This window comes from Petromyzon marinus, chromosome 41, assembly GCF_048934315.1.
Source record: "Petromyzon marinus isolate PM22_M1 ecotype Great Lakes invasive population chromosome 41, UKy_Petmar_22M1.pri1.0, whole genome shotgun sequence".
Taxonomy (NCBI): domain Eukaryota; kingdom Metazoa; phylum Chordata; class Hyperoartia; order Petromyzontiformes; family Petromyzontidae; genus Petromyzon; species Petromyzon marinus.
In genome coordinates, this window is record NC_133707.1 from 8,397,367 (window position 1) to 8,422,345 (window position 24,979).

Sequence of the window (24,979 nt, forward strand, 5' to 3'; positions counted from 1 at the left end):
TAGGTGGCACGTGGCTAGCAGTAGCCAAAGCTATGCCGAGCGCTATGCTGGATGTGGTGTGTGCCGAGTGCAGCGATACTTTATGGATCACCCACTTGGACAGACCCGGCTGAAATGTAAGCCATGACTACAAGAAGCCGCATTTTTCCAGCGAGCTTTCCACATCTGAATTTTACTCGGGGGGGGGGGGGGGGGGGGGGGGTTAGCAGGGTATCCGGTGGTGGGAGTCAACGATTTTCGCGGGACGTCGTGACCGAAAATTTATTTTTCCCGATTTTCTCCGCCACGCGGCGGCCGTGAAGGAGCGAAGGACAAGTTCGAGCACGAGGAGGTGGTGGGCGTGGACTTCGACCTGGACTCCATGGTGACGTTCGTGCGCCAGCACGCCGCCTTCTTCGCGAGCTCCACCAAACTGGTGGTGGTGAAGACGCTGCAGGCGCACTTCCCCATCGCGCGGCTCCTCTGCGAGTTCGACGCGGGCGAGGATGAGGCCTTGGCGCTGCGGCAGTGATGGTGGCGTTGGCGGCGGTGATGGTGGTCATAGCAGCGGTGATGGTGGCGGTGATGGTGGCAATGGCACTTCACACTCGGGCACCTATCCTGCTTGACATTGAGACGTGATTAAGTGGGTAGGAAAACGAGGCAATCACCTTTGGTGGGGAAATGTTTACAAAATAATGTGCAGTAAAAATAGTCTGCCTCAAACACTGTGCTTCACAAGCTAGCAGAGAGAAAAGCAATAACTCTAAAGCACCCAGCCGTGCCAGGGCCGTGCCGAGCCAGCCTGGCGCCAGGTTGTTTTTCCACTGCAAAAGCCGAGCCATGCTGCCGACGTAAGACAAAATGAGTCATCAACCCCGCCCCTGGCCCTGCATGCCCCCCCCCCTACCACCCCCCCCCCCCCCCCCCCAAGCCAGATTCAAATGCGAGGCCAGCGGTTTGGTTCTGGCTAAGCATTGGCTAACAGTGGAAAAAAACATACCGGGAGGGCCACTGGCTGGCACGGCTCGGATGTTTCAGTGTAAAAGGGTTAGTTGAAAACCGCTTCCTGGAGTTCTCATGCGCTGGTTGCACGAGAAGAGGCGGGGGGGAACACTATTCGGTCTTGCTGAAGCCTTGGATGTAGGCCGTCGCGAGTGTCACACGTTACCGTAATCACAATACAGGTTGCAATTTACAATTTATTTTACAAAATGTATGACCTGTAATCTACACTTTTAGGAAAATAGTTTTGTCCTTACGTTTTCAGTTTTTGATGCATGTTGATATTTTTTTTACGGCACGTCCACTATATCGCTGTCTTTAAAGATTGTGTTTAATATCTGCGTCTGGCCCACTTATTCCACTCGGGTCAGTTTGGCTTTCTTGTCACCTCTGTGCAATGCACGAGGGGCGGTATAAATCACAGGTGAAGGCGATGACGATAATTATATAACCAATGGGCCAACAGAAAGACTAGAAAGACAATGTTGTTATGTAAACGCAACAGAAACAACAATTTGTGAACCGAGGCCATAGGTAAAGCGTCCATCGTCCTATAGCGAACAAATAAAAACTCAACAGCGTTTTCTCAGTGGGAGGTCGCTCATTCTCCTCTGCTGTCTCCAAGGTCTGGCGCGCCCTTCCCTCAGCCGTCCATGCCATCGACTCCCTGCCCTTCCAAGTCCAGGCTCAACACTTCCCGTTTTTTCCCTGCGCCCATGACTGCCTCTCACCCGCTCTACACCACTCTTTGTATTTAGATGCTATATAAATCCAACCTGTATCATTTATGACAATGCACGCTCATAACTTAACCCACACGATATACGAAGACCAATTTTATTAATACACTTTATACACGTATAAAAAATACTGTTACGACACAATTCCGTAGATACGTCACTTAAAGCGAGGGGGTTAAACAGAACAGCGGCGAGTGTGCGTATAGGAAGGTGCTAAGGCACGTGGACCTTCCCATCGACTAAACCGTGGTGAACCCGTTTACACTGCTGGGTGGACAGAGGCGGTTGGGGGGGAAATCGAAGAAACTCGCACCATTGTTTCAGCTGCTGCATCGGGAGATCGAATCGAACCGCCGACCACTCAAGTCCGTTGTGCCGACGGATTCTCACCCCCACCGTTCTCTCACCACACGACGGGTCACAACCACCTCACAACCACCTCACCCCCACCGTTCTCTCACAACCACCTCACAACCACCTCACCCCCACCGTTCTCTCACCACACGGGTCACAACCACCGATTTCCAGCTTGTTCCCTCACACTGCTCGACTCTGTAATCCCCCCTTTCCCATAATCTGTTTCCCCAAGCTATCGTGATGACCTTGCTCAATTCAGACAAACGTCAGTCTTTAATAGTGCCATTTGTTGCTGTTCATTTGACCTGATGGGCCACCTTTGGGCCTGTGCTCTGCAATTGTAAAAAAAAACTAATATATACATTTTTTTAAAACCTGTTACCATGGCAGGATCCAGCACGTGCGACAGGCGGTCAAAATCGTCAAATTATTTTTTTGCGATGCGCAAAAGCGGCGGTGAACCCCAGGGGGTGCTCCGAGAGCGGCGGGAGGCACAGAGCGCCGTGATTGGCCGCCTGGAAGGAGTGGCCGAAGCCAACGAGGCCCGAGCCCGCAGCGTCCCCGCCGGCCCAACCGAGGGGCTCCGTTTCCGCGCCTTCGCTGCAATTGGCCGAGTGTACCGCGGCGAGCAGGTCCACGCATCGCTCGGGGAACCAGCCGCGCTGGGGCGCCAGCCCTGCACACGCGCACAGCAGAGAGCAAGATTCCCACCCCCCCCCCCTGTAACCTTCAACATGGTGAGAGCACCTATATGAAGGCCACGAATGCACATTCAACTTTTATTAAACATTTTTATATATTAAGGGATATAAAACATTTTTTCGGTCGTTTCAAAGTAGGGGGTGATGTTTCTACGTGGCTTTACCCGATTTGGTAATTCACAACTGATTTTTCTAATTTGCCAAATATTTGACTATAATAGACTTTTAACCAAACGATTTATTTTATGTTACCAGGTAAAGCCCACTGAGCTATATAGAACTCTTTTTTCAGGACGTGGCTTATCGTGTGAAAATGTATAGCAGCCAAATACTCTAAAACACATGTTGATTCTAAATGTGGTGGGGAAAAACTGGACAACCCAGAGAAAAATCCACGCGACCACGGGCAGAACATGCAAATTCCAAATATACAGGCGTCAGGGTCGGGATCGAACCCACGATCTCCTGCATGCCAGGCGAGAGAGATAATATCTCGCCACCATGGCGTCCAATGCTGAAAGCCAGCACCATGCCCGGCTGCATTTGATTCCCTAGTGCTGATGTTTACTTCGTTTCACACGTAGGCTTTCGCGACCAATATCATCCATAACAGAGGTTTACTAATCACGCCAGGTACTCAATTTAAGGCCGAGTTGACCGGGAGGAGGCGCAGAACCAGTTCAGATAATCACCAATGATGTGGTCCAGTGGTGAGCGGGAACCAAACTCAGCTTGCCGAGCTCATAGTGCAGTGCGGTAACAACGGAAGCGAACCATCACACACACACATGCTAATTCAAAAGACAGATTTGTCCTGTTCCTCAATGTGGTGGTGGCAGTGGAGGGCTCGGTGGGGGGGCGATAGGAGGAAAGGTTGGGAAGCAGAACCCCTTATATTGAAAAAGAGAAATGGTAAAAAAATGTAATATCAAAGTTCGGGTCCAGTTTGGTACAGTAACTTTTGCGTTGCATAAAGCAAGAACAGACGGCCGAGTTAGGAATCTAACCCAGGCCCCCTTATTTCTGCGAGGTGCAAGTGTTGCCAACTGCAACGCCACCTTGCCGCCAATATAACCACACGGAATGACGACCGGAATAAACCGGATCGGTATTGAGGAGCTGGCAGAGGATCGACAGCGACGGAGGAAGTGCGACTGCTGCGTCAGTAACCGGACTCGGTCCAGTGATGATAATCTGACCTGACTTCTCACAAGGAGGCTTTTTGCCATACCTACAACATGCGTCACAGATCGAAGCCCTCCAACCTCCTGCATGGGGTTATTTGTACTGAGTGCGTGCTTGCGTTTAGCTTACCTCCCTGATTTTCGGCGTGACTTATTTTTTCCCCATACATCCAGTGTCTACAACAAAGCAACAAGACAAACAAAGAAGATTAAAAGCAAAACGAATGATACACGAATGAGACCCACCAATAGTCGACAATGTTGAAACTTCCCCCCCAAAAAACACATACTGCCTTTAAAATGTTTATGCATTTACACATCTCATCTCTAAAACTGGCAAGATGATTATCTCTTTAGAATTAGTTTGAGCAAATGTTGGGGCCAGGGCCAGAATCAGGGCCAGGGTCAGGGCCAGGATCAGGGTCAGGGCCAGGGCCAGGGTCAGTGGAGAGGAGTGGAGAGGAGGTGGCTCTGTGTTCAGGCTCCGTGACCGTGGAACTCTCCAGTTAATCGCGTCAAGAGGTTTTGCCCACAGTGGCAACTTTTAAATCAAGGCTTCAAGCCTATTTCTATAATTTAGTTTTCTGATTTTATTTTGGCATTCTTATGATTATTTAATTCTTTTAAAAAATGTTGTCCTCTTTGCATGCTCATTATTTGACGAGTGTTTTTGTTACAACACTTGTTCAAACTATACGGTTTTATCTTAACTTGTGTGACGTGGCTTTGAACCTTGCGGTATGAGGCACTCGTAAATAAACAACAACAATTATCATTACATAGACCGAGTCACGTAAACCAATTCTGCCGTCACACCGTCGCAAATGTTAAGACATTTTCCGCACCTCCGATTAGCACGGTCGTCTACGAAAGTTCTACCATACTAAATCAAAACAAATTGGCGACCGAACGTTTTGCCCGCGTCTGCTGCTGCTGCTGTTTTGCGGGGTGCTCACGGCATCGTCTTGCTCACGTCGACCGCTTCCCCCGGCGCGACGGCCATGCGTGGCTCCCCCGTGAAGGGCGCGGCGAGGCACACGACGGGGCCCTCGGCCAGGGGGCACGCCGAGGCCGCGTACCCCTCCAGCACCCGGTACCGAACCTGCGACGGCGCAACCCCACGCACCTCCTCAGTGCCGCTGACCCTCGACCGAGGTCAAGCGTGCCGAGGGGGGGGGGGGCGCTAGAGGCAAGGATCACCTCCCCCACCCCAGCATCGCGTCTCCTGACCACCTCGTGGCCATAATGCCCACAATGAAGATCACAAGGCACATGTGTATGCTATTAAAAGCAGTCTCTTTGCGAGTCGGTCCATCAATATCTTAAGATTCCACGAAGAGCCTCTAACAAAGAACTAAGTTACGTCCTCAATAAAGACTACAGTGTCCAGGCCTCTGCTCTAGAGAGCGAGGACAGGAACCGAAAACACCTTAAAAACACAGATCCTTGATCTACTGTTTAGACCAAAATAACAAGAGACATTTTTTTTTTCAAACTCGGTAAAAAATATTTCAAGTGTCGCAACGCATGTGAATACGAGACGGTGATCCTTAATACATAACGTCACGAAGCGGTCCTTAATTAGCCGCATGTGGCTCTGGAGCTGCAGGTGGCCGACGCCTGACAGTGGCAGCGCCAAACACTCTGGTTGAGCGATTCCAAACATTTCACTAATCCAATTGTTGGGAGGGCTGAGTGCGCAAAGCAGCTGGCAACAGAGAGAAACGGCGTAAAGATAGAAGCCACGAGCTTTGAACGAACCTTAAGTTCCACCACCAACGCACAAAATCGAAACTATTCTTTTTTGAAATTTGACTTTCACGTCCACTTCGTGTGAACTTACGTAGCTCAACGTCCTCTCCTCCTTTTGAGCCGCGTGCTCCTCCTGTGGGAGAGAAGTTACACTCCACGTTGGATCCGGCACGCGGATTCAAATTCAGTCCGATGAGTGGTTGTAAGAAATAATTAACATCCGGGTCGCGGCTCATGGGGTTTTTTTTTTACTGGGAAATGTCGATAGTATTTTAGACCAAGCAGTGATGACATCCATGCCCACAAATTTGGTATTGACAGTCAAGGCAATTAAACGTTGGCTGGCCATTGCCCTAAACGTTATTTGTCTTTACAATTTTAACACACTGCTTATGATGACAGCGGTAAACTATTTTTTACTGACAGATCTATGCGAGGGACAAGGACTACCACGGTGGCGTAGCGATGAGCTCACCGCCCTACTAAACCAGCCACCTGAGTTCGACTTTCATGGGCGCTCGCTAACAGCACTTGCCCCAGCAGCTGATAAAAGCGTACACGGGGTGGGGGAGACCTTTGTGTCGTGTGCGCACGTGTGTGTGCGCCTACAGTCTGTTAAGGCTATACGGAGAATATTTGTCTTTGTGCGTGCGTGTGGGTGTGTGCATGTGTGCGTGTGTGTGTGCGGTCCCATCGGTGAGCTCCTCCGGCAGGCAAGGCTGCGTTGGCTGGGTCATGTAGCCCGCATGCCCAGCCACCGCATGCCGAAACAGCTTTTGTTCGGCTAGAGAAGAGATGGAGTGATGTGGTACAGGAGGCACGGGCTAGAGAAGAGATGGAGTGATGTGGTACAGGAGGATGTGGAGCTGAGTGGACTTGCCGATGACTGGTACCAGCGGTGTCAAGATCGGCCTCTGTGCAGCAGGCTCGTGAAGGATGCTACTGGGCAGTTGGAGGCAGTCGCCCTCCAACAACAACGGAGGGCGGAGGAGCGATGCTCACAACAACGAGCGGAGCGCCGGGTGGCTAAAGCACAGCAGGTTGGCACAGTAGGGGGCACAGGTGGTGCATCAGCCAGTCATCTCAGTCAGTCGACCCGTGGCACCTGGGTCTGCACCGTGACCTCCTGCCAGCGGGGGTTCGACACTTCACGTGGCCTCAAGGTGCACATGGCCTGGCACAAAGCGTCGTGGTGACGTCACCACCACTTAGTGGGGAATGGCGGTTGTTGTTGTTGTTGTTGTGCGCGTACGTTGACGCAGTAGGGGTCGGCGCCCGCTGCCGTGGGCCAGCGCAGCCCGTCAACGCGCATCCTCGTGGGCGGCAGCTCCTGCCGTAGATTCCTCCAGGCGGAGCCGAGGTCAAAGGGGAAGCGGAGAGGTCGGTCGCGGCGGCCGCTCGCGAACCGCTCGGCCGCCTGGGCACCACGGGGGGGGGGGGGGGGGCGGGAGGGGAGGAGGGGGGGGTGGTCGCGGGGGATCGGAGAAGATTAACGAGAAGGCGACTAAAAAATGTACACGTGCGTGCGTGCGTGGGGGGGGCGTTAGTCCTCGGAGTTATCAAATTAGCAGCACGGAAGGGAAAAACACTTTGCAAGCTCTCAAATACTCTCGTACCTATTTTTGCTCTGGCTTCTCTAAGTTTCGGGCAGTAGCCCTTTGATCGACGAGGTTAACTCGAGGGCCAGAGTCCCCAGGAGCAAGCACGACTCCACGCCGTGGTTTCTTTCACATTGGACCACGAGAGTTATTGCACTTGGACCCTTTGAGCCGCCTCTCATTAGAGTCACTTTGGGTTGTGATGCAACACTGGCGAGACGGCTCTCCAAGCCTGGCGGATCACTCATTGCTGGTTGAAGTCCGTCAATAAAATGCAGGGTAACTCTCAGCCAGGGTGACGTGGCCTTACGCCAACCTGCAAACCCACAGCCTCTGTCGCAATGAGACCGTTACTGAAAATACTCATTAAACCGAATTTCAGTTTGCACTCGGTTGTAGATTACAATTTAACGTTACCTTCGCTTCAATCTTGGCCTCGATAAACGTGCGGTTTCTCAAAAGTCCATTGAGCTGCGCAAATCAAACATAAAAAACACCATCGTCATCATCATCATTATCATCAGTCGACTCCTACAATTTGAGAACCGACTTTTAAAATCAGCAGGAGATTCCAAACAAGCTGCAAGTGCCCCGGACATGGCCATTGAGCTCCCTCGAGACGATGCCAGCAGAGGGCAGTGGAGCAATCACCACTTTTGTATTGTACAGTACTTCTATGCTCCCCACGTTTACCAACCCCCAGTGACTAGCGTGATGAAGTATGGTCAAATACCCCCCCCCCCCCCCCGATGACCTGCGTGACGAGGGAAGGCCCTCATCGAGCAGCGGACTGATATTAAACTAAACAATTTTTTTGGCCACAAATGACAGCTCAATGAAGTGGCTTATCGTATGGAAATTTATAGCAGCCAAATACACTAATAAACACATTGATTCTAAATGTGGAGGGAAAAACCGGTGGACCTGGAGAAAAATCCAATCGACCACAGGGAGAACATGCAAGCTCTAAATATACAGGCGTCAAGGTCAGGATAAAATCCACGACCTCCTGTGTACCAGGCAAGGGCGTAAACACATCTCGCGTTACCCGCGGGCCCGCTGGAATTTTCACCGCCCGCCCTCCCCGACGTCAGCACCACCGTGCCGTCGTGAAGACCGACCTGATTGACCCCCAAGAGGACCATGAAGGGGATGGCGGTGAGCGTCACCACGAAGGAGATGAGTGTGGCGAGGAAGGCCGGCACGCCGAAGGGGTACCGCGCCGCGGCCTCAACGACTAACGTCGAATTTGAGCCACCCGCCGCAGGCACCAAGAAAACCTGGGGGTGGAGTTTGCGGATGGGGATCGGGGGGGAAGGCGGCACAAGCGTGCCATGCGTGAGCGGGACCGGTAACTCTTCTTCTTGTATGGCGAGGAGGAGTTGATCGGCAATGTTCGTATGTTCCGATCTGAGGTTTGCGAGTGAAATGGTGAATGAATGGCTTCTGGAGTAGCATGATGAAGAATTATTGGGAAAGCTGCCAGCGAATCACCTAAGTGGTCAGTGGCACTCTACTCATAACAACAAAAATACCACAGCATTATAAACACGAAGGTCCTTAAAACATCCATGAATGAGCCTCGATCATCTCGAGCAGATGGGTCCCTACTTGGGATGTTTTTTTTCTCCAAATTTGTCCGTTGAGTATATTTGCATATTCTGGGAAAGAAAATGAAGGGCGTATCGACGGCTCCGAGGCTCCCTTAATACACTGGCTTGATGGCTCGTTGAAAAAGCCCTCAGGTGTGTGGATGGGCATCTCGAGCGTAACTGGGCATCCGGCAGTGTGAAGGTGAAGCTTCTCATTTGTGTTCTTTCAGAACGGATACGAAATGAGTAACAACCACCAATAAACGTCTACGTCGTGAACCCAGCTGCCGGTTTCCCGGTACGCCGAGCGTGAATCCCGCACATGCCCTCGGAGATCCCTCCAGCGGACACGGGTTCACACAGAGACCCAGAGACTCGCACAGAGACCCAGAGACTCACTCAGAGACCCATAGACTCGCACAGAGACCCAGAGACTCACCCAGAGACCGAGAGACTCACCCAGAGACCCAGAGACTGACCGAGAGACCCAGAGTCTCACAATAGACACGAGTTCACACAGAGACCCATAGACTCACTCAGAGACCCATAGACTCACAGTAGACACGAGTTTACAGAGAGACCCAGACTCACACAGAGACACAGAGACTCACAGAGACCTATTGACTCACACAGAGACCCATAAACTCCCAGTGTACACGAGTTCACACAGAGACCCATAGAGTCTCACAAAAACCGATAGACACACAGAGACCCATATACTTACAAAGAGACCCATAGACTCACAGTGGACACGAGTTCACAAAGAGACCCCACAAAGTCACACAGAGACCCATAGACTCACACAGAGACCCATAAAACTCACAGTGGACACGAGTTCACACAGAGACCCATAGACTCAGAGACCCATCGACCCACGATGTGCTTCACTGTTCCCTTTGCCCTACATTATGGAGAAGGTGATTGCACCTGCCGTGGCCAGTCTGGATACGATGTAAGGTAGTCCACTGCTCGGGGGAAAGTGAACTATCTGAAAGTCGAACGTTCTTGTGTCACTCGGGGATCTCTCAAAATAGACGACAACCCACAGTGGCTTTTGCTCACCGGTGCCAGGAACTCCTGGTAGAGCGTGCTGCCGAGAAGGCACAGAGAGTGGAGGCCGGCGGTCGGCGTGAGCAGCAGGAAGGCCACGAAGGAGGCGCGGTTACGCAGCCCGACGCACGCGTTGATCCACGGGCAGTGGTGGTCCATCTTTAGCACGCACCTGCGGGCACGAGAGAACGTGGTCCACCGCAAGGCTGCCCGCCCAGGGAGGTGACGCTGCACACCGAGGGCGTCGAGGAGCCAATGCCAGAGTAGAGCAGCAGTGGGGTCCCGGCCCCGAATATAATTGTCTCGCAGTTTTGTTGGGACCTCCTCTTGTAAATTATCGCCCGTGATTTTTTTTTTGTATTTCAATCTGATCGTTCTCCAAATTTGCATCGTGAATGTGCCATCGATATGATGCAACGATATAAAAAATCCATTCGGAACTCTCACACGGAAGGGCCTGTGGGAGCGGATATCTGAGAACTACTCTTGAGATCTCTTCAAGTAACTGCAATGAACATTATAAGGGCAGCACATTCCTCAGCCCCCGTGCTACAAAGTCACTCTTTTGTTGTTGCAGGTAGGCAGTCACACAACAGTTGTTGTAATTCTCAGGACAAGAATATATACAAATTAAGCATACGACCAAAATGAATATGGCGTTTTTTGTCGGTGCGAACTCAGCGCTCTGACCTCTTGCACCACCCAGCTACCTCTGACGCCACAGAATCTTAAATGTCTGCTTTCGAGAAGACATTACTATTTATCTCATCTGGTGGTGACAGTGTGAAATGAACCAACTACACGCAAACTGGCCAAGTGGCTGGGGTGTTGACAGCAAAGCTGCACACTTTCTCTGTGAAAGTGAGCAGAGATTAAAATCATGTAAATTTATCCAAACAAAACAAAGATCCCATATATAGTCTGAACAGACTGTAAGGGCAAGCGCTGTTAGCGAGCACCTATGAAGGCCAGCATGGCACTCAAGGGGGTGGGGGGTGGCCAGCACCACGCCCGACTGCTTTTGTCTTCCTAGCAACGATGTTACACACCGCAGCAGAGACTCATTTGAGGCCGAGTCGACCTAGGGGAGGCGCAGGACTTGTTAAAATATTGTTGTTGGCCGTGAGCGGGGATTGAACTCGGGTTGCTGTGTTCGTATTGCAACTCACTAACCGCTCCACCACTTCTCCCCACAATGAATTCTACACACACCCACACACACCCGGGCCACTGCTGGCAATGCTCACCTCTGGCATTGTCGGCAGTGGTGCGACCGGAGTGGCTTGAAGGATTGGCATTTCTCACAGTACGGCAGAAGGCGAGCCTCCTCGGATCGCTCCTGTTAGAGAGAGAGAGAAACTCGCTTAACATCCAATTCAAGCGTCTCAATCCACCCACATTCAGCGTCAACTCAAAAGAAAGCAAGGACACTCACAGTTTGCCGGCATTGAGAGGCCTACATCAGACTGGATTGACAGAAGGGCTGTACATTATTACCACCATCTTACCAAATACAGAGGTCGTTGGGTCAATCTCCCGGCACGGCATGGAAACGTTTCTAAACGCTCCCTGCCTCTTGTCAATCAGGCAGCGTGAGCGGGGACACTGCAGTGAGTCGATTGGCAGGTCGTGGTGTGGTGGGGTAAAGTGTGGATACTCCCACCTCTTCCTTGCCTGGTTTACAGGAGGTCGTGGGTTCGATCCCGACCCGGGCACCTGTATATCTGGAGTTTGCGTGTCTCTCTCCCCGTGGTCGCGTGGATTTTTCTCTGGGCCCTCCGATTTTTCTCCTCCACATTTAGAATCAGCAAGCATTTGGAGTATTTGGCTGCAATACATTTCCATGTGATAAGCCCACTTCGTTAAGCTATCATTTGTGATGGCCAGGTCACTTTTGAAAAACAGCTCTAGATAAGCTCAGTGGGCCTTACTTGATTAAAACAAAAATTGTTTCTCAGACACCGGGCCAGCGTGGAAGAAGTAAAGCCAAAGAACACTCCAAGAGGGGGCAGATCTAGAGGGCCTCCTTGTAGCAGAGGGCCGTTACGCCAGCAGCGAGCGAGCGAGCGAGCGACTGAACGGCTGAACTTGCGCACGTTCACTCACGGGGCGCCATCCGACGGACACGAACCCAGCGCCGGCGAACACCGCATGCAGGTACGGCGTGAGCAGCGTGGGCACCCACAGCAGCAGGAACGCCAGGTGGACGATGGCGCCACCGCCGTCGCCGCCGCTCCGATGCACGGGCCAGGCCCAGAGCAGCGTGGCGAACAGCGTCACGAGGCCGCACAGCACCAGGCCCGACAGCACCAGCCACGGCCCCCAGTGGCACAGCCGGCGCCACGGCACGCCGCCCGCCATTCGCGGCAGAGGCGCCCCGCCAGCGCGGTGCTGGCACGCGGGCGCTGGCACGCGGTGACAAAGTCCGTGTCAGCGACGGGGAAGGGAGGAGGGCCGGGCGGCTCGGAGGTGAGAGTGCCGAGCTGCCACGACTACCATCCTGGCTTGGAATCCAGGCTTCAGCTGCCTCTCATTCAACCGGGTTCTCGAGTGCAGCGAGTTGATGGTCTCAGCCCATTTACCAAGGACAGCAAAAAAAAACCCCCATCATATTAAGTTTATTTTAACACGTAGGCTTTCCATTGAAATTGAGAGGAATAAAAATAACTTTAATCGCTCTGACAGCTACAGGCTTAGTGCGGCCTGGAAACGTATTATTAAATAATACACATTACAATTCCTTATAGGGGAAACACTAATTAACGGATTACTAACATAACATATAATCACTAACACACATTACAACTAATTACTAATCTACAACTCATTACTAATCATAATCATTGACTGATTACTAATCGATTATATTATTACAATATCCCCCCTCCGCCTCAAATCACTGCACCTGAAATGAGTTAAATGATGACGTCACCCTGCTGCTCTATTTAAAACCGGGAGCAAGCGAGGGCTTTACCATTCTGGCAAATTGCCCGATGATGCTGGATGTATTTACCAGCAAAACGTCGTACTCAAACTGTAAATGTTGTGGATTAACTCTTCAACACACAAGTGGGCTAAAGTAGTGAATTATTTGTCTTTTGTCAACGTGACACTTTTTTTGCTGATTGGACGTGTCGGGTGGTGGAGGGTTACGACATATTTATAAATAACGCGATCTAACCCAAAAACCTTTATTATGAATATTAAGTTTAGTTTTTGCACTGAATTTGGCATGAATTCCAGGTCTGAGGATGAAAATATTTCGGTTTTATTGCCATTCGACAAACATTGCCCTCGTATGTACAGCGGGAGTATAGCAGAGGTCACTTTAATGAACCCTGGAAGTGCTTCTCTGATATCTACTTCTGCAGGTCATTTTATATCGCAAATGCTGCACTGCTCTAAGTGAGATCCGAACGGATGCTTCTTATCTAATGACACAATGTTTATAGTGGAATCAGGATACAATTGTGGGAAAAAAAAATTCTGATTTAAGAAAATGTTAATGATGTGTGAAATGTATTCAGTACGTGTCAATACCGACTTAGTGTGAGTGACATTTGATCTCTGAAAATGTGGCAGAGATTAGCCTGGATAACGCTTACTCTTTGGTTCTATTCGGTAAAGTCACGTAGGTAAAAAAAAATAAAAAAAAAATCACGACGTTTCAGCCACAACACAAGTAGCCTTCTTCAGGTGAAGGAACAGAACTGTCGGGACGACAGAGCTTCAATGAACGCTGCTAAGATTCGTAGCGTCTTTTAAGCTGGGTGAGAGAAGTGAGGCACCTTGACAAAGGAGTTTACATATCAAACAGGAGAATTTAGCATTTAAATAGTTGAGGGATTAGCTTGTGACTGGTCACAGAAATAGCTATGTTAAAGTCAAAGTTTACACATCCACAGAGGCACCTAGTACATGGACGCCAAAGGGGCTGCACTACCCAACTATCATACAGTAAACCGATGTGAAAAACTAAGTCTAAATTACATCAATATAATAAATGTATTCTTAGTTTTTTCGGTAAAGTCACGTTGAAGAGAAACAACAAAATAATAAAATATATATAAAACAATAAAAAATTCTCACGACGTTTCGACCATAACTCAAACGGTCATCTTTAGGTGTGTTGGTTTGCATAAATGTATTTTTAAACGGCGCATTTATTTATTTATAAAAAAACGTTAGCGCCACGCGCAGCGATTTGGCAGTTTACCCAGGACTAGTCCATCTATATTCTGAAAAGAGGAGGGGGGAGACGAAATTTTTTATAATGTATGCTGTCTGAAAGCCACTGTAAGCGTGAACAATCAATTAAGAACTGAAATGGTTTATCAAATCTTTCCAATGATTGCCAAGATAGAATCCATCTTCTCGGTTGAAATTGTCTCTGTGCTTGTATATGTGGATAGCCTCATGAACGAATCTCTCATGGAAGCCAGATGGCTTACAAAGAACCTCTGTCTTGGAAAAGTCAATGGCATGTGAGCCTACTGAATTAGAACAATGATCTGCTACGGCCGAGGTGTTGGTCCTACCGTGTTTAAGGTCTGCTTTGTGTTCACGAATGCGGTCCGAGACATGGCGTTTGGTTTCTCCAATGTAACTACTACCACAGAGGCAACTTAGTTTGTAGACACCAGGGTATTGTATGTCCGGAATCACATCTTTTACAGACGGAACCAGATCACGGATTTTATGTAATGTGTTGAAACGGACCTGGATCTTGTGTTTATTCAAGATTTTGGAGATCTTTTTTTTGATCCCAGCAATGTAGGGTAAAGTGATGGTTTTGAAAGGCTCCTCAAGAGGGTTCTTCTTCATGGTTTGAGTGATAGCTTTGCGGATTGTATAGTCGGAGTAACCATTAGCCCTAAGAGCTTGGTGTACGTGCTTGAGTTCACTGCTTATGTGTTCCTGGTCGGATATGCATTGGGCTCTATGATACAGAGTCTTGATGAGAGAATTCTTCTGTGATGGATGGTGGTGGGAATCCGGCTTCAGATAAGCATCCGTATGGGTAGCTTTCCTGTAAACAGAGTGGCTCATTGAACCACCAGGTCTCTTTTTAATTAGGACATCCAAAAAAGATATCTTGCCATCTATTTCGACTTCCATGGTAAATCTGATGGCTGGGTGTATGGAATTGATGTGGTCGAAGAATTGGTCTAGAGCAGGCCGGCCATGTGGCCAGATGACAAAAGTGTCATCCACGTACCTCTTCCATAAGGTTGGGCGCAGAGTGGCAGTCTGGATGGCGTCAGTCTCAAATTTCTCCATGAAAATGTTAGCTATAACTTGAGAAAGGGGGGAGCCCATTGGGGTGCCCTCAGTTTGTTTGTAGAAAGTTCCATTCCAAGTGAAGTATGTATTGGTTAAACAGTGTCTCACCAGGGGGGGTACCTCAGTGTTTAGTCCTTGATGAACCAAGTCTTCAATGATTGCAATGGTGTCAGGTACAGGAACCTTGGTGAATAAGGAAACTACATCAAAACTGACAAGCAGGTCATCTGGGGACAGGGAAATACCCTTGATTGTCGATACCAGGTGAGTAGAATTTTGTACCGCAGAGGCGGTCTTTCCAGTGAAAGGACGCAGGATTTCAGACAAAAAACGAGCTAGTTTGTAGGTGGGGGAGCTGATAGTAGAGACTATGGGACGAAGAGGTGTATCTACTTTATGTATTTTTGGTAAGCCGTATAATCTTGGTGGCCTGGCAGCAGAAGGTTTCAACGAAAACTATTTAGATTGATCAATTAATGCGGTTGAATCAGAAATTATTTTGTTGGTTTGTGTGACGAGGCTGTTGGTGGGATCTCTTTTTATTTTTGTATAACTACCATCGTAGAGTAATTCTTTAATTTTGTTGTTGTATTCTATTTTATCCATGATGACAGTAGCATTGCCTTTGTCAGCTGAGAGGACTACAATATCATTCCTCTTTTTTAATTTATATAATTCAAAACGCTCATCTTTGCTGAGGTTGCTAGCTGGTATCTTAGCGTTTTTGAGGGTTGCAGCGATTTCAGATCTTGCTACGTCTGCAGCGATGTGACCCAGGCCCCTGAGAGCAACGTCTACTTGGGCAATGATATCATTAACTGGTATGTGTTTAGGTGTGACTGCAAAGTTTAGACCTTTAGCTAAAACGGATTTCAGACCATCGGAAATAGAACTGTTACTGCAATTAATTACGACTTTATTAACGTCTAACTTTTTGGTGTGTGGGTCCGGTCTTTTGTTGAAGAGGAGGTTAAATTTGGAAATCAGGTTTTCCTTACATTTGGTCGACATAGTAGCAGCTGAAGAGGCAGTCATATTGTCTACATGTTCCCAATCCGATGTGGACATTATTGCCGTCAATGATAAGTGTGATTTGTAGAGTGTCTTGTCTAACTGATCTAGTTCTGTGCGTATAAGTCTGATTTTTTCTGAGATAAGAGTTAAGCTAGTTTTGAAAAGAATTCGTTTCGCATTAGAAGAAGTTACAGCAGCAGAGGTCAGTGTAAATGCGATTGGTATTACCCCAGAGTCGCGGCATCTCTTCAGGAAGGTGAGAGACTCGATCAGCTGAGCTTTCTTATCCCGGAGTTTGTTGAAGGATCTTAAAGTTATGTGAAAACCCTCCCCGTAGAGGCGATTAAATTTTGATTTAAAGCTTTCGTGACTGCAGTAATTCATATTCTTAGTTTTTTCGGTAAAGTCACGTTGAAGAGAAACAACAAAATAATAAAAAATATATAAAACAATAAAAAATTCTCACGACGTTTCGACCATAACTCAAACGGTCATCTTCAGGTGTGTTGGTTTGCATAAATTTATTTTTAAACGGCGCATTTATTTATTTATAAAAAACGTTAGCGCCACGCGCAGCGATTTGGCAGTTTACCCAGGACTAGTCCATCTATATTCTGAAAAGAGGAGGGGGGAGACGAAATTTTTTATAATGTATGCTGTCTGAAAGCCACTGTAAGCGTGAACAATCAATTAAGAACTGAAATGGTTTATCAAATCTTTCCAATGATTGCTAAGATAGAATCCATCTTCTCGGTTGAAATTGTCTCTGTGCTTGTATATGTGGATAGCCTCATGAACGAATCTCTCATGGAAGCCAGATGGCTTACAAAGAACCTCTGTCTTGGAAAAGTCAATGGCATGTGAGCCTACTGAATTAGAACAATGATCTGCTACGGCCGAGGTGTTGGTCCTACGGTGTTTAAGGTCTGCTTTGTGTTCACGAATGCGGTCCAAGACATGACGTTTGGTTTCTCCAATGTAACTACTACCACAGAGGCAACTTAGTTTGTAGACACCAGGGTATTGTATGTCCGGAATCACATCTTTTACAGACGGAACCAGATCACGGATTTTATGTAATGTGTTGAAACGGACCTGGATCTTGTGTTTATTCAAGATTTTGGAGATCTTTTTTGTGATCCCAGCAATGTAGGGTAAAGTGATGGTTTTGAAAGGCTCCTCAAGAGGGTTCTTCTTCATGGTTTGAGTGATAGCTTTGCGGATTGTAAATCCGCATTCGTGAACACAAAGCAGACCTTAAACACGGTAGGACCAACACCTCGGCCGTAGCAGATCATTGTTCTAATTCAGTAGGCTCACATGCCATTGACTTTTCCAAGACAGAGGTTCTTTGTAAGCCATCTGGCTTCCATGAGAGATTCGTTCATGAGGCTATCCACATATACAAGCACAGAGACAATTTCAACCGAGAAGATGGATTCTATCTTAGCAATCATTGGAAAGATTTGATAAACCATTTCAGTTCTTAATTGATTGTTCACGCTTACAGTGGCTTTCAGACAGCATACATTATAAAAAATTTCGTCTCCCCCCTCCTCTTTTCAGAATATAGATGGACTAGTCCTGGGTAAACTGCCAAATCGCTGCGCGTGGCGCTAACGTTTTTTATAAATAAATAAATGCGCCGTTTAAAAATAAATTTATGCAAACCAACACACCTGAAGATGACCGTTTGAGTTATGGTCGAAACGTCGTGAGAATTTTTTTATTGTTTTATATATATTTTATTATTTTGTTGTTTCTCTTCAACGTGACTTTACCGAAAAAACTAAGAATATGAATTACTGCAGTCACGAAAGCTTTAAATCAAAATATAATAAATGTACTCAATATATTATTCAATAAGCTGAGCTATTAACAGCAACTGGGTATACACTACACTATATAATGAATACCATATAGTAGACCAATAAAAACTAAAATATAAACTACCTCAATGTTGGAGTGAACACGGCCAAGCTCAGACCGCGACCTTTAAGCTGTGTGAGAGGAATTAAGGTGCCTTGACAAAGGAATTAGCATAAAAATTAGCATTTAATTGGCGGACTTAGCATGATGAACGGTAGAACCAAAGAGTATGGATCCTTGCAGTCGCGTAAGCTTCAAATCTAGAATGGATAACGCTTGTAGGGGGTGACCAACATGCACCAACAGGAACTTAATGTTTGCATTTATTTCAGATCAGTCATGGACACACACAAAAGAAAACCCACTTCCGAGTAGAAGGCAAACAAAGACGGTCACTGCATCGCGCGCTTTCAGATGCGCTTCTGTGGCCGTCTGGAATGCGCTTCCTTCCGATATTAGGGAGCCACTGTTTATTCTAGATTTGAAGCTTTCGTGACTGCAAGGATCCATAAACTTTGGTTCTATTCGGTAAAGTCACGTAGGTACAAAATGTAAACAACAAAAATCACGACGTTTCGGCCACAACACAAGCGGCCTTCATCAGGTGAAGGGACCAACCTGTCCAGCGGACAGCGTTGGCGTGACAGATATAATACATGGACATGGCCGATATATAGTAATAATAGAGAGATGATGGTTCTGTTGTTGGCGGCGTTTTAGACAGATATAATACAATATTACTATATATCGGCCATGTCCATGTATTATATCTGATGTTTGTGGCGTTTTAGACAGAAATAATACATGGACATGGCCAATATATAGTAATATTAGAGAGATGATGGTTGTGTTGTTGGCGGCGTTTTAGACAGATATAATACTATATTACTATATATCGGCCATGTCTATGTATTATATCTGTCTAAAACGTCCGCTGGGCAGGTTGGTCCCTTCACCTGATGAAGGCCGCTTGTGTTGTGGCCGAAACGTCGTGGTTTTTGTTGTTTTAATTGTTTACCTACGTGACTTTACCGAATAGAACCAAAGAGTATAGCCACTGTTTAGTTTGGTGTCCTTCCCTTGCACCTCCGATTAGCACGGTTGGCTATGTACGGTGCGAAAGAAGTTCAACGTCCACACATTCAAACACAAATTATGAAAAACTGGACAGCTCTGGGGAGCCACTTTAGTGAAAGTTTGGACATATTAAATATTTTGTAAATATTTTGAACAATGTGCAAGTCGATTCCACTGTTAGATACAAAAATAACATCGCGGCATATATACACCTTCGTGTATAATATAGAGTTGTTAATGTCATTCGACGTTGAATACTGTTCAGTCCTTTACACACACATTTCGTAGACAATTACACACACGAAAATAGTGCATAGAGCAATCAAATATTCACCATCTATCCACTGACATATACACTGCTAGATGAATACCACCCCCAAAGCCGTCATTGTACATATAACTAAACGCTAATTTGTACTACACTTAAATTACTTTATAAAAAAAACTTTCCAGGCCTGTGTCAATTCACTGCTGGATACGAAGGCACCAGTCCCACGCCTCGTCTGGGGCACGACTGCCACACACACACACAGCGTGGTGAAGTATGACCCGTAACATTTGCAGCTACTCTTTGCAGCTAGGATCACCCGGCACAGGATCTCTCTCTCTCGTGGTTCCGCCTCTTGGCTCGCCCAACCCGCGACGACAAGAAGCCGGCCGGGTGCTGCATGCTCCACGCAAACTCACGGCGTCGCGGGGTGTGTGTGGGGGGGCCGGAGAGAGGCCTTCGTCCGGCAGCGGATCGACGAGGGCCAGCGCACTCACGTTGTGCGTTCAACAAAGGGGGCAAAGGGGGGGGGAACATCGAAAAGTGGCGAACATCGCGCCAGTGCCAGGCTAGGTGCACACGCGAGACCAGCCTTACACAAGCGCCGCTCGCGAGCAACCGATTAATTACACCAATTGAGGAACCAATTAACGCGTGTCCCAACAGCAACGATATCATAAGCGGCAACGGTAATCGTCCACCACTACTGTTGGTAGCGTTATCATAGCGCCCGTGCCAGGCTAGGTGCACAGTCGAGGCCACGTGCCCACACACACAAACACACCTCCGATTAGCACGGTTTGGCTAACTTACGGTGCGAAAGATGTTCAACATACAGTACGCACACGAGCACGTGTTTGTTGAGCTGCGGCACTGACGAACTTACGACCCCGCGTGTATGTGGCGAGTGTTTGTTATCGCCAGACACGTGGTACCTGCTGCTGCTGCTCTTTGTTCTCTATCAGCTGTTGTTGCTGTTGTTGATGTTGCGGCTGTTCGTACGCTCGTAAAAAAAACTCATCGGCAAACACGAAGGGGTGGGGGAGGCGTGACCCCGCCACGTCACGGGTGACACTGAGACACCTACAGGGCCCTGTTCAGTGGGCCAGGCTGAATAAACACACACACACAGGTGACATCGTGGGTGACACTGAGACACCTACAGGGCCCTGTTCAGTGGGCCAGGCTGAATAAACACACACACAGGTGACATCGTGGGTGACACTGAGACACCTACAGGGCCCTGTTCAGTGGGCCAGGCTGAATAAACACACACACAGGTGACATCGTGGGTGACACTGAGACACCTACAGGGCCCTTACAGGATTCAGTGGGCCAGGCTGAATAAACACACACACAGGTGACATCGTGGGTGACACAGGTGACATCGTGGGAGACACTGAGACACCTACAGGGCCCTGTTCAGTGGGCCAGGCTGAATAAACACACAGGTGACATCGTGGGTGACACTGAGACACCTACAGGGCCCTGTTCAGTGGGCCAGGCTGAATAAACACACACACAGGTGACATCGTGGGTGACACTGAGACACCTACAGGGCCCTGTTCAGTGGGCCAGGCTGAATAAACACACACACAGGTGACATCGTGGGTGACACTGAGACACCTACAGGGCCCTTACAGGATTCAGTGGGCCAGGCTGAATAAACACACACACAGGTGACATCGTGGGTGACACAGGTGACATCGTGGGAGACACTGAGACACCTACAGGGCCCTGTTCAGTGGGCCAGGCTGAATAAACACACACAGGTGACATCGTGGGTGACACTGAGACACCTACAGGGCCCTGGCGGGATTCAGTGGGCCAGGCTGAATAAACACACACAGGTGACATCGTGGGTGACACTGAGACACCTACAGGGCCCTGTTCAGTGGGCCAGGCTGAATAAACACACACAGGTGACATCGTGGGTGACACTGAGACACCTACAGGGCCCTTACAGGATTCAGTGGGCTAGGCTGAATAAACACACACAGGTGACATCGTGGGTGACACTGAGACACCTACAGGGTCCTTACGGGATTCAGTGGGACTGGTTGAATAAACACACACAGGTGACATCGTGGGTTTAGTGAGAATCTATACTATTAAATCACATGCGGGTGACTCAGTTGGCTCTTAAGTGATACCTATAATGCTCTTAAGGGTTCAGTGGGACTGGTTAAGCTTGCCTGTAATGATTTAATACACATGCAGAGGTATACAGCACAGTAGCGTCACCATTGACACATCCACGGCTCTTAGTGGTACACGTTTTATCGATCCCAATAAGGATGATGGGCTGAGTTAGCCCTCATAATAAAGGTTTTTGGGTTAGATCGCGTTATTTATAAATGTGTCGTAACCCTCCACCACCCGAGCGGATTATGATAATAAAATTAACGATTTACTAGACGAAAGTACCTACATTAAAATTAAACGAGACCCAACTAATACTTTAGAACGTAAGACTTCTGCAATCATTGCAAATTCATTCATCCCTAAGAATGAGCAATACCAAATTAAGCCAAGGGCCTCAAAACCACCTAGACTGTATGGGCTACCAAAGGTTAAAAAAATCGGCATCCCATTACGACCCATAGTCAGTACAATCAGCTCTACCACATATACGGTAAATTAGCAAAAATATATAACTAAACAACTACAGCCTGACATCGGTAGGACATCTTCATTCATAAAAAATCAGAACATATTGTGAATGTGATTAAAGATATCAAACTTAACCCTAATGATATTCTGGTGAGTTTTTATGTGATTTCTCTATTCACAAAGGTTCCAGTGAACGAGTCGCTAAAATTACTTGATGCACTAGTAACGAATACAGGTTTACCAAAAAATATCCCGAAACTTGCTGATCATTGTTTAAATAACACTTACTTCTTGTGGAGAGTGGATTTCTTTAAACAAATGAAGGAGCCGCAATGGGCTCTCCTTTATCTCCTGCTATAGCAAATCTGCACATGGAAAACTTTGAAACAAGAGCACTTGCCTCGAGTACATTAAAATCATCTTTTTGGTTTAGATATGTTCATGACACTTTGGTTGTCTGGCCACATGGTAAAGATGCCCTTAATGATTTTCTAAATCATCTCAATGCACAAAAACCGGCCATCCAGTTCACCATGAAAATGGAGGTGAATGACAGACTCCCGTTCCGATATATTTTGCTTGGACATGGTCTAAATGGCAAAATAACACACAGCGTTTACAGAAAGCAAACGCACACTGATGCCTATCTGAATGCAGATTCACATCATCACCCAGCTCAGAAATACTCTCTTATCAAGACACTCATACATCGGGCTAAAACAGTGTCAGATGGTGAAAATCTAGTGAGAGAGATCAAACACGTTAAAGAAGCACTACGACAGAATGGCTACAATAATGCTCAAATTAACAAAGCACTGAGAGCCAAATCACGGACGCAAAGCAACACTGCTGAAAGCGATCAGATTGTTCAAACAATTTAAATACCACATATCTCAGGAGTAACTGACAAATTAGCCCGTGTTTTGCAATAGCTAAACATTAAAGTAAGATTTGGTACAGTACACAAAATTCAAAAACTAGGATCTTGCACTCAAGACGAATTGCCTATATTACTAACAGAAGGTGTATATCGGATTATTCGTTTATGTGGCAGATGCTATATTGGTCAGACGGGACGTAACATCAGCGTAAGACTAAAAGAACACCAAAGAAGTATTAAAGTATCTCAAACACAACTGTCGGCAGTGGCAGAGCATGCTTGTGAACAAGGACACTCAATTGATTTTGATAACGTTGAAGTGTTGTGTAAAACTAATTATTCCTGGCAAAGACTAATTAGAGAATCCATTGAAATTGAGAGAAATACAAACTTTAATCGCTCTGACAGCTACAGGCTTAGTGCGGCCTGGAAGCGTATTATTAAATAAAATATATGTTACAATTCCTCATAGGGGAAACAAATACCAATGAATAACAATTTAATGATTACAAATCTATTATACAATTACAATACCCCCCCCCTCCGCCTCTAATAACTGCACCTGATATGAGTTAAGTGATGACGTCACCCTGCTGCTCTATATAAAACCGGGAGCAAGCGAGGGCTTTACCATTCTGGCGAATTGCCCGATGGTGCTGGATGTAATTACCAGCGAAACGTCGTACTCAAAATTGTAAATTGTTGATTCACTCAACACACCGGTGGGCTAAAGTATTGAACCATTTGCCTTTTGTAAACGTGACACATTTTTTTACTGTTTGGCCGTGTCGGGTGGTGGAGGGTTACGACACATTTATAAATAACGCATTAATATTGGTCGAAAAAGCCTACGTGTTAAATTGAGTTAGCCCCTCCAAACAGGACTTGAACTCACAACCTTCCAGACTGCGAGACGTTCACTCTACCGTCGAGCCAATTGGCCGGATATCGAGTGGCAAATTGATTGTGTAAACACGGAACTATGAACACATTATACAATGTATATAGTATGTTTACAGCATACAATTCGTTGTCCTTCCCCCACACCTCCGATCAGCACGGTTGGCTACGTACGGTGCGAAAGAAGCTCAACATATATGCATACATATGTACAATAAATGCACATCCATAATACAGGTGTTTTCCACGTAAATTTATGCGATCTAACCCAAAAAACCCCTGTATTATGGATATTATTCGCGAAAGCCTACGTGTTAAACTAACATTTGCACATGTACGTACATACAGGTATTCATATACACACATATTCGGTCATATACACATATTAATAAGGACAATGCTGCACAATGTGTGCATCAACCAGTGCAGAAAAATCGGTAGTCACGTGTGCTTGTGATGTTTGGGAGTTGCTTGGGTACGGAAAGGTTGGCCCGAATGCTTTCAGCAAACCCAAGGAATCCCACGGGTGCCATAATCTGGGCCCCCTTGAGCCTTTGTGCGATTTCTGATTATAAAATCCAACTAATTACTACGTGTACAGTACAGCACTCCATGGTTACTGGTTCATGTTCATAGCACCCACCTAATGCAGGTATGAGATCATGGGTGTGGTGTCGTGGACAGATGTGGTGTCAAGACACCTGTGATTTACTCCTGGGGTTAGCAACACACGGTGAGATCAAGTGTGGTTCACACCCACCTGCAGGTCAGCGAAGTTGCTCGTAATGGGGAGCAGCAGAGAGAGGATGTGGTTACGGAGCTTTGTTAAAGAGACGTTTCGAAGCGACCTTATTTCCCCGCGCTTCGGGATTCTATGGCATTCCTGCGTTCTTCCACCAGCTCCCAAACAGGGCTTTGTTGAAGTCTCCTGAAAAGACCGGAGACTCGGTGAAGCTCCCTGGGGTAAAATAAATTTAAAATTTCCCATTGGCCATTTCCCCAGCCTCTTCCTCATTACAAATTCAAGTCAGGGGGGCCAACCGGTTTGTCACCTTGGTGCAGAAAAATGCTGAAAAACCAGAGTTATCAACACAATAAAGAAAAAAACACCCAGCAT

The 24,979-nt window shown here is 47.4% G+C and overlaps 1 protein-coding gene across 8 annotated transcripts; it reads right to left on the reverse strand.

The window, feature by feature from the left end:
* Nucleotides 1-1,807: 1,807 nt before the first annotated feature.
* On the reverse strand, nucleotides 1,808-24,894 carry LOC116950920 (palmitoyltransferase ZDHHC6-like). 8 transcript variants are annotated; one of them, XR_012946518.1, is made up of 12 exons: nucleotides 19,889-20,266; nucleotides 12,065-12,363; nucleotides 11,206-11,297; nucleotides 9,971-10,130; nucleotides 8,438-8,596; nucleotides 7,734-7,787; nucleotides 6,971-7,135; nucleotides 5,810-5,851; nucleotides 4,923-5,068; nucleotides 4,097-4,143; nucleotides 2,243-2,757; nucleotides 1,808-2,152 (listed from the first exon to the last, which is right to left on the reverse strand). XR_012946518.1 is itself a non-coding variant. In XM_076073356.1 (11 exons), the coding sequence occupies exons 1-11, from the start codon at nucleotides 24,875-24,877 to the stop codon at nucleotides 2,504-2,506; spliced, it is 1,659 nt and encodes a 552-aa protein (XP_075929471.1). In that variant the 5' UTR covers nucleotides 24,878-24,894; the 3' UTR covers nucleotides 1,808-2,503. The 8 variants fall into 8 exon arrangements, 7 of the variants coding, with proteins under 7 accessions (XP_075929471.1, XP_032824983.2, XP_075929473.1 ...); XM_076073356.1 differs by lacking the exon at nucleotides 19,889-20,266 and adding an exon at nucleotides 24,623-24,894 and having other exon boundaries at nucleotides 1,808-2,757; nucleotides 12,065-12,349; XM_032969092.2 differs by lacking the exon at nucleotides 19,889-20,266 and adding an exon at nucleotides 24,623-24,894 and having other exon boundaries at nucleotides 1,808-2,757.
* Between the last annotated feature and the right edge of the window lie 85 nt (nucleotides 24,895-24,979).

Excerpts from the sequence above, each read along its gene's own strand:
- LOC116950920 (XM_032969091.2), bottom strand. The coding sequence starts at position 20,147 with ATGATATCGTTGCTGTTGGGACACGCGTTAATTGGTTCCTCAATTGGT. Across the intron at positions 8,597-9,970 it reads ACCAGGAGTTCCTGGCACCG|GTTTTCTTGGTGCCTGCGGC; the intron begins GTGAGCAAAAGC and ends CTCCACCCCCAG. Across the intron at positions 7,788-8,437 it reads TCCTCTTGGGGGTCAATCAG|CTCAATGGACTTTTGAGAAA; the intron begins GTCGGTCTTCAC and ends TGATTTGCGCAG.